Genomic DNA, 9,774 nt, shown 5'->3' on the forward strand with positions numbered 1-9,774 from the left:
TTCTCTCCCCTGCAGGCGGACACCACCCACCCCCTGACCAAGCACAGGAAAATCGCCTCTTCCTTCCGAGATTCCTCTTTATTTGATATTTTCACCCTGTCCTGCAGTTTACTGAAACAGGTAAGAAAATTTTAGGAAGCTTTTTTTTTTTTTTTTTTTTTTAAGGGAAGTGGAATGTTGGGATGAAATTCCTTCCTGTGTCCTAAAAAATTCTGGTTTTGGGTTGTTCTTCAAGAAAAAAAAAAAAAATGGATTAATTAAGGAAGTTTTTCTTTCTGGAGAAATCGATATTAAGAAATAGGTTTTATTTAAAGAATAAATATTTAAAAGACTTCATTTAAATAAGAAATATTAAATAGATTTTAATTAAATAATAAGTAGAAAATAGAGAAATCAAACTCTTGTCTACAATTCCAGCTGCAAATAAATCCCTGCATCCTGAGCCCTGGGTTAAGCTTCCCTGTTGTTTCTCAAGGAAAAAAAAATTATTAATTAAAGAAGTTTTTCTTCCTAAAGAAATCTATATTAATAAATAGATTTTATTTAAATAATACATATTAAATAGATTTTTTTAGGTAAATATATATTTATATATTTAGGTGTGTGTATATATATATTTATATCTGTAAATATAATATTTTTTTAATTTAGGTCAATATCTTTTTAGGTAATATATAAAAAATAAACCCAGAAATCAAACTCTTCTCTACAATTTCAGCTACAAATAAATCCCTGGATCCTGAGCCTGGGGTTAAAGTTCCCTGGCTTAAAGCATCAGGAAAGAAAGGAGAATTTGGGTTTCTGTTTTAAATATCTCTGATATTTATTTAATGTTTCTGTTTTAAATAAATCCTTGTCCCAGTTTTGTCCCAGTTCTCCTCATTCCCTTGGGATTCCTGTCAGACAGAAAAGGGTTTTGTGTTTGACATTATTGAGGATTCCATGATCTCCTGGATCCCTCAATCCTCATCCCTGTGTAGTTCAGGGAGGAACACGGGGATGCTTTGTTGGAAAAATTCTGGGGTTTTATTTATGCTGGAATAGATTTCTTTTCTTTCTTTTTATTTCTTTTATTTCTACCTCACTACCCATAAAACCACACCCATTGCTCGTTCCACGAAGCCCTCAAATAAAATCCTGCCTAAACTCAGCCGCCACCTGGATTTTTTATATTTTTTTTTTTCCTCTTTTCCCTGCCTTAATTCCACGTTTTCCGCAGGCTTCTGGGAAGAACCTGAACCTGAACGATGAGAGCCAGCACGGGCTGCTGATGCAGCTCCTCAAGCTCACCCACAACTGCCTGAACTTCGATTTCATCGGCACCTCCACGGACGAGTCCTCGGATGATCTTTGCACTGTGCAGATCCCAACCAGTTGGAGATCAGGTGATCCCACCTGGAAAATGCTCCAATCTTTGGGTTTTTTCATAAATAAACCCCAGCCTTGCAAAGCCAGGGGTTAAGCTCAGCCCTAAACCCACCTGGTTTGTTACTGGGGGATTTTATGTTGCTTTTAAAACTCCTTTTCCCTTCCAGTCTTTCACCTCTCGTTCCAAAAAGCAGGAAAAATGGGTTTATAAAAAAAAATAGGGAATAACTTGGCACCTTTTTCCCACATCCTGCTGTTCCCAGCAGGCGTTTGACAGGCACAGATTGTGTTCTTAAAATACCTTCCTGTCATTTTCTCCCAGCTCCAAGCGCCAGTGGGTGACTCAATTTCTAGGAAAAGCATTTGCCTTAAAAATATAAAATCCTGGGAGAATTTTTCTTGGGATTGTGGTGCTTTGGTGTGACAAATCCATGTGCCACGGGTGGTAAAATAAGGATTAGACCTGTAGGAAGCTGTAAATGGAGGTAAAATCCTCTTTTCTCTTGCAGCATTCTTGGATTCTTCGACCCTTCAGTTGTTTTTTGATCTTTATCATTCCATCCCTCCTTCATTTTCTCCTCTGGTAAGTCCAGGGTTTATTTTCCTTTATTTTAGGATTCCTCTGGGTGATTCCCTGGGGATTCAGATACCCCAGGTTGTGCTGAAGTGTCCAAATGCTGCTGAGAATTTTGAAGTATCTCTGAGGTTGGATTTTCCCTAAAAGCACTTTTTTTTTGCTGGAATTCCAACCTCCTTTCCCCTCACACAGCTTGGAATCTCCTATTTGCTCATCCCTTTGAGGGAGCAACTCCTGTTATTCCCAAACCAAGTCCTAAAACCACACCAGGAATAGGGGAGCAAACCTGGGAACCCCAGGAATGGAATTTCTCCTTCCACCCTTCCAAACGAGGCCATGTCCGTTGGGATGAAAGAGCCAAGAGCACAACTGAGCTAAAAGTTGGATTATTTCTTCTGGAAAAATTAGAAGTTGATTATTTCTTCTGGAAAAAGTTGAATTATTTCTTCTGGAAAAATAAAAAGTTGATTATCTCTGCCGGAAAAATAATAAAAAAGGCATTTCAGGCTTTATCTGATAAATATTTCTCGTAATTAAAGCTCAGTGAAAACAAGGCTGAGAGGGAAGGGCCTTCAGAAGGAATTTTTCCACTTATTCTGGTGGAGAGTTAATGGCTAATCCTGAATTTCAAGCCTTAAATGTTCAGGAGAGATTTGAGGTGTGAGAATCCTTTTTTTTTGAATGGATATCTGAAATTATTCCATTGGGATCCCCATCCCTGGAGGTGTCCAGGGAAAGCCTGGACGTGGCACTCAGAGCTCTGGTGGGGATCAAAGGTTGGATTCTGACCTTGGAGGGCTTTTCCAACCTCAGGAATTCCATAATTCTGTGATTTTTGGGATGGAGCTGTTGCTTTGGGTGCTGTGATTTCTTTCTCCTCTGCAGAGACAGAGGAGTTGTTTGGTCCTTAAAGGAGCCCCAAACCTCAATCCTTGCTCATGTCATGAGGGGGAAATTTCCTCATTTCCTCCTTTTCATCCCTGGTTTTGTGTTTATTCCCGTTTTTCTGTGTCCTGGCAGGTTTTATCCTGCTTGGTGCAGATCGCCTCCGTGCGCCGCTCCCTCTTCAACAACGCCGAGAGGGCAAAGTTCTTATCTCACCTGGTGGATGGAGTGAAACGGATACTGGAAAACCCCCAGGTGAGTATTCCAGGGGGAAACCGAGTCTCTGCATCCTCTCCACCACATTTCATCCCAAAATAGCCTTTTCATGGATTTCGTGGAAAAAATTTCATAGGAAAAAACCCTTTTTCACGTCCCGCTTGGCAAAGTGCAGCGTTGTCCTGCTCTTCCCTTTTCCCACCATTTCACCACCAAAGAAGGTTCATGGTGGATATTAGGAACAATTTCTCCATTGGAAGGGTATTTAAGGACTGGAAGCATCCCTGGAAGTGCCCAAAAACCAGGAAATGTGGCAATTGCTGACCTGGTTTAACGGGCAGAGTGGGATTTGTTAGAAGCTTGGACTTGTTCTCCGATTTCATGATGATCTGAGTCTGTGGCAGGGGACAGCAGAGCTGCTCCTCTAGGAGCAATTTCTCACTTGGAAGAGAATTTGAGGATTGGAACTATCCCTGGAAGTGCCCCAAAACCAGGAGATGTGGCAATTGCTGCCTGGGCAGAGTGGGATTTGTTGGAAGCTTGGGCTTGTTGTTGGAGCTCTCTCTGATTCTGTGATGATCTGAGCCTTTGGCAGGGCACAGCAGAACTCATCCTGTAAGAACAATTTCTCCATTGGAAGGGTATTTAAGGACTGGAAGCATCCCTGGAAGTGCCCAAAAACCAGGAAATGTGGCAATTGGTGACCTGGTTTAACGGGCAGAGTGGGATTTGTTGGGAGCTTGGATTTGTTCCACTCCTGGAATTGGAGCTGTCTCCAATTCCATGATGATCTGAACCTCTGGCAGGGGACAGCAGAACTGCTCCTGTGGATACAATTCTCCATTGGAAGAGTGTTTAAGGACTGGAACCATCCCAAAAAACAGGAAATGTGGCAATTGCTGACCTGATTTAATGGGCAGAGTGGGATTTGTTGGGAGCTTGGGCTTGTTGTTGGAGCTCTCTCTGATTCCATGATGATCCGAGCCTCTGGCAGGGGACAGCAGAGCTGCTCCTGAGTCCCCCTCCTCTTTTTGTCCCCTCAGAGTTTGTCAGACCCCAACAATTACCACGAGTTCTGCCGGCTGCTGGCCCGGTTGAAAAGCAATTACCAACTGGGAGAGCTGGTGAAGGTGGAGAACTACCCCGAGGTGATCCGGCTCATCGCCAACTTCACCGTCACCAGCCTGCAGGTACAGCCCCTTCCCTGCCCTTTGCATTCCCTGGAAAACAGGGAATTTTCACAGGAATCCTGCCTGGATCAGCCTCTGAAATCCTGAATGGAATCCATGTGGGAAGGCAGAGTTGTTGCCATGCCTCCAGAGGCTTTTCCATATCATAGCAGGGAATTAAAAAAAAAAAGTGTTAAATAAGGTTTATTTTTAGGATTCTGTCTCACTTCACTGCTGTGATGCACTCAGGGGGATTGGGAGGAATTGGAATATCATGGATATTTCCACTAAAAGCACTCAGGGATTCTGGTTTGTTTTTAGGATTCTGTCTCACTTCACTGATGTGATGCACTCAGGGGGATTGGGAGGAATTGGAATATCATGGATATTTCCCTAAAAGCACTTTTTTTTTGCTGGAATTCCAACCTGCCGGAATTTTCCAGCTGTGTGTACAGCTCACAACCACAGCTCTGCACGGGAGAAGGTTTAAAAAACAAATCCCTTTGTTTGTGGAATTGGAATTCCTGGGAAGCAGCTCAGGCTGTGCGGTGTGTGGGAGCTGGGGGAGGCCTGGGATTCAGCTGCACGTCCTGGGAATTTGGGATTATCTCCCAGTGTTTCCTGAGTGCTGGGAACGACTCTGAACCACGTGTGCCCTGAAATTCCTGGTTCATTTGGCAACCGGGCCAGTGCAAGGTGCAGCGAGCTGAGCTTTAAACCCCTTGCAACCCAAATTCTGTGGGAAAAACTTGAATCAAACAACACAAAGTGTAACTCCCTGCTTTGTTTTCATTCTCTTTTCCCTCTGGAAGCATTGGGAATTTACTCCCAACAGTGTGCTCTGAAATTCCTGGCTAATTTGGCAGCCATGCCAGTGGAAGGAACTGAGCTTTAAACACCTTCCAGGCCAAATTCTGTGGGAAAAACTCGAGTCAAACAGCACAAATCATAGCTCCCTGCTTTGTTTTCCTTCTCTTTTCCCTCTGGAAGCATTGGGACTTTCCTCCCAACAGTGGGCTCTGAAATTCCTGATTAATTTGGCAACCAGCGGAAGGTGGAAGGAACTGAGCTTTAAACACCTTCCAGGCCAAATTCTGTGGGAAAAACTCGAGTCAAACAGCACAAATCATAGCTCCCTGCTTTGTTTTCCTTCTCTTTTCCCTCTGGAAGCATTGGGACTTTCCTCCCAACAGTGGGCTCTGAAATTCCTGGTTAATTCAGCAACCAGCAGAAGGTGGAAGGAACTGAGCTTTAAACACCTTCCAGTCCAACTTCTGAGGGAAAAACTCAAGTCAGACAACACAAATCATAAATCCCTGCTTTGTTTTCCTTCTCTTTTCCCTGTGGAAGCACTGGGAATTTGCTCTGAACAATGTGCTCTGAAATTCCTGATTAATTTGGCAACCAGGCCAATAAAGTCCAGTGGAAGGTGCAACAAGCTGAGCTTTAAACCCCTTGCAACCCAAAATTCTGTGGGAAAAACTTGAATCAAACAACACAAAGTGTAACTCCCTGCTTTGTTTTCGTTCTCTTTTTCCTCTGGAAGCACTGGGAATTTTCTCCCAGCAGTGTGCTCTGACATTCCTGATTAATTTGGTAACGAGGCCATTAAAGGCCGATGGAAGGTGCAGCGAGCTGAGCATTAAACACCTTCCAACCCAAATTCTGTGGGAAAACTCGAGTCAAACAGCACAAATCATAGCTCCCTGCTTTGTTTTCCTTCTCTTTTCCCTCTGGAATCACTGGGAATTTTCTCCCAGCAGTGTGCTCTGAAATTCCTGGTTAATTTGGCAACCAGTGGAAGGTGGAAGGAACTGAGCTTTAAACCCCTTGCAACCCAAATTCTGAGGGAAAAACTCAAGTCAAACAACACAAATCATAATTCCCTGCTTTGTTTTCCTTCTTTTTTCCCTGTAGAAACACTGGGAATTTGCTCCCAACAGTGTGCCCTGACATTCCTGGTTAATTTAGTAACAAGGCCAGTGGAAGGTGCAGCTGGGCTTTCAACCCTTCCATCCCGAATTCTGAGGGAAAAACTTAAATCAAACAACACAAATCATAACTCCCTGCTTTGTTTTCCTTCTCTTCTCCCTGTGGAAGCACTGGGAGTTCGCTCCCAACAGCGTGCACTACCTGCTGAGCCTGTGGCAGCGCCTGGCCGCGTCCGTGCCCTACGTGAAGGCCACAGAGCCGCACATGCTGGAGACCTACACGCCCGAGGTGACCAAAGCCTACATCACCTCCCGCCTGGAATCCGTGCACATCATCCTCAGGTGAGGCCACCCCACGCCTGGCAGCTTCTCCTGGTGTTCCTGGGGCTGGGAAGGCTGGGAGGAGTGGGGGTGTTCCCCCTGGAGAGGACATGGCTGAGGTGGCCCTGCCCGTGGCACGGGGCAGGATGCGCTGGGGTTTTAGCTCTTTCCAACACAAATCGCAGCTCTCTGCTTTGTTTTCTTTCTCTTTTCCCTCTGGAAGTATTGGGAATTAGCTCCCAACAGTATGCCCTGAAATTCCTGGTTAATTTGGCAACCAGGCCAGTGGAAGGTGCAGCTGGGCTTTAAACCCTTCCAGCCCAAATTCTGTGGGAAAAACCTGAGTCAAACAACACAGATCACGACTCTCTGCTTTGTTTTCTTTCTCGTTTCCCTCTGGAAGTATTGGGAATTAGCTCCCATCAGTATGCCCTGAAATTCCTGGTTAATTTGGCAACCAGGCCAGTGGAAGGGGCAGCTGGGCTTTAAACCCTTCCAGCCCCAATTCTGTGGGAAAAACTCAAGTCAAACAACACAAATCACGGCTCTCTGCTTTGTTTTCTTTCTCGTTTCCCTCTGGAAGTATTGGGAATTAGCTCCCATCAGTATGCCCTGAAATTCCTGGTTAATTTAATTAAAGATGTTGCCCAATGGAAGGTGGTTGAAACCTTTTCCAACCCAAATTCTGTGGGAAAAACTCAAGTCAAACAACACAAATTGTAACTCCTTGCTTTGTTTTCATTATTTTTTCCCCTCTGGAAGCACTGGGAATTTACTCACAACAATGTGCTCTAAAATTCCTGGTTAATTTGGTGAGCAGGCCATTTAAGATGTTGTCCAATGGAAGGTGCTTGAAACCCCTTGCAACCCAAATTCTGTGGGAAAAACTTGAGTCAAACACCACAAATCGCAACTCCCTGCTTTGTTTTCATTATTTTTTTCCTTCTGGAAGCACTGGGAATTTACTCACAACAACATGCTCTGAAATTCCTGGTTAATTCAGCAACCAGGCCATTAAAGATGTCATGTGGAAGGTGTTTAAACCCCTTCCAAGCCAAATTCTGTGGGAAAAGCTTGAGTCAAACAACACAAATCATGACTCTCTGCTTTGTTTTCGTTCTCTTTTTTCTCTGGAAGCATTGGGAATTTGCTCCCATCAGTATGCCTTGAAATTCCTGGTTAATTTGGCGAGCAGGTCATTAAAGATGTTTTCCAATGGAAGGTGCTTGAAACCTTTTCCAACCCAAATTCTGTGGGAAAAACTCAAGTCAAACAACACAAATCACAACTCCCTGCTTTGTTTTCATTATTTTTTCCCCTCTGGAAGCACTGGGAATTTACTCACAACAATGTGCTCTAAAATTCCTGGTTAATTTGGTGAGCAGGCCATTTAAGATGTTGTCCAATGGAAGGTGCTCGAAACCTTTACCAACCCAAATTCTGTGGGAAAAACTCAAGTCAAACAACACAAATCATAATTCCCTGCTTTGCAGTGGACGGAACTGAGCTTTAAGCACCTTCCAGTCCAAATTCTGAGGGAAAAACTTAAATCAAACAACACAAATCATAATTCCCTGGTTTATTTTCCTTCTCTATTCCCTCTGGAAGCACTGGGGATTTACTACCAAAAGTGTGCTCTGAAGTTCCTGGTTAATTTGGCCACCAGGCCAATGGAAAGTGCACTGAGCTGAGCGTTAAAAACATTCCAGGACAAATTCTGTAGGAAAAACCTGAGTCAAACAACACAAATCACAACCCCCTGCTTTGTTTTCATTCTTTTTTCCCCCTCTGGAAGCGCTGGGAATTTGCTCCCAGCATTTGGCAAATAGGCCATTAAAGATGTTGTCCAATGGAAGGTGCTAGAAACCTTTTCCAACCCAAATTCCGTGGGAAAAACCAAACCGTTCCACAATTGTGTGAATTCCAACCCGCATCTCCTGTCAGTAAAACCAGGGAGCTGCTGCTCCTGGGTCTCCCCTGCTCCATTTTGCGCGTGCTTTTTGCAGGGATGGCCTGGAGGACCCTCTGGAGGACACGGGGCTGGTGCAGCAGCAGCTGGACCAGCTGTCCACCATCGGGCGCTGCGAGTACGAGAAGACGTGCGCGCTGCTGGTGCAGCTCTTCGACCAGGCCGCCCAGTCCTACCAGGAGCTGCTGCAGAGCGCCAGCGCCAGCCCCATGGACCTGGCCGTGCAGGAAGGTCAGCCTGGACAGGGAATGGGGGCTCCTTCCCAAAGGAACTGGCCTGGAAATTCCCTGCAGAGTGGGGGGATGGTGTGGTTGCTCCTTGGGAGGAGTTCCCATCCAGTGCTGCCCATCCCATCCCATCAATCACAGTCCTATCATAAATCCCATCCCATGGATCCCAAATCCCATCCAATGGATCCAAATCCCATCCAGTGGATCCCATGGATCCCAATCCCATCCCATGGATCCCAATCCCATCCCATGAATCCCAAATCCCATCCCATGGATCCCAATCCCATCCCATGATCCCAATCCCATCCCATGGGTCCCGATCCCATCCCATGGGTCCCGATCCCATCCCATAGATCCCAATCCCATCCCAAATCCTGTGGATCCCATCCCATCAGAGCTCCAGCGCCAGCCCCATGGATCAGGCTGTGCAGGAGGGTCAGCCTGTGCATGGGGTGGGGGCTCCTTCCCAAAGGAATTGTTCTTCCAGAGGGTTTTGTTCCTGGAAAATCCTTGCTGAAGGGAGGGATTCTCAAGATCTGGGGAAATTTAGGATATTTCCTTGCCTTCCTGTTGAAGTTATGACGGTGTTCCCCATCTCATCCCATCCCATGGATCCCATCCAATCCCATCCCATCCCATCCCATCCCATCCCATCCCATCAGTCCCATCCCATCCCATGGATCCCATCCCTCATTTCCCTGCTCTGGGCTCTGGCTGTGGATTTGCCTCTCCTCACTGGCTGGAGATGGTGCTGTCCTGCAGCTCATTCCGTTTTCCAGGGGGAAAATAGATTTATTTGGGATGAAATGAATTTATTTGTGATTTCTTTTGCCACGGGGTGCCAGCTGTGGGTGCCCAGGGTGGGTGCCACCCCTGACAGTGTCCCTTGGTGTCCCCAGGGCAGAATGAGGTTCCTCACCCTATGGCCATTAAATCCAGGACTTTACCAAGGGAAAACCAGATTTATTTGGGGGAAAATGGATTTATTTGGGATTTCTCTTGGCACGGGGTGCCAGCTGTGGGTGCCCAGGTGGGTGGCACCCCTGACAGTGTCCCCTGGTGTCCCCGCTGTGTCCCCAGGGCGGCTGACGTGGCTGGTGTACATCAT

The 9,774-nt window shown here is 45.7% G+C and overlaps 1 protein-coding gene across 1 annotated transcript in view; it reads left to right on the forward strand.

Moving 5' to 3' along the window:
- XPO7 (exportin 7) overlaps positions 1–9,774 on the forward strand; it is a 45,494-nt gene that overhangs the window by 11,536 nt on the left and 24,184 nt on the right. The window contains exons 5-12 of the mRNA XM_031065567.1: positions 16–120; positions 1,220–1,385; positions 1,878–1,951; positions 2,966–3,085; positions 4,090–4,236; positions 6,316–6,488; positions 8,474–8,667; positions 9,747–9,772. Coding sequence (XP_030921427.1) covers positions 16–120; positions 1,220–1,385; positions 1,878–1,951; positions 2,966–3,085; positions 4,090–4,236; positions 6,316–6,488; positions 8,474–8,667; positions 9,747–9,772 — 1,005 coding nt within the window. The remainder of the gene's footprint in view (positions 1–15; positions 121–1,219; positions 1,386–1,877; positions 1,952–2,965; positions 3,086–4,089; positions 4,237–6,315; positions 6,489–8,473; positions 8,668–9,746; positions 9,773–9,774) is intronic.

Source organism: Geospiza fortis, unplaced genomic scaffold (genome assembly GCF_000277835.1).
Source record: "Geospiza fortis unplaced genomic scaffold, GeoFor_1.0 scaffold1605, whole genome shotgun sequence".
In the NCBI taxonomy this organism is placed as follows: domain Eukaryota; kingdom Metazoa; phylum Chordata; class Aves; order Passeriformes; family Thraupidae; genus Geospiza; species Geospiza fortis.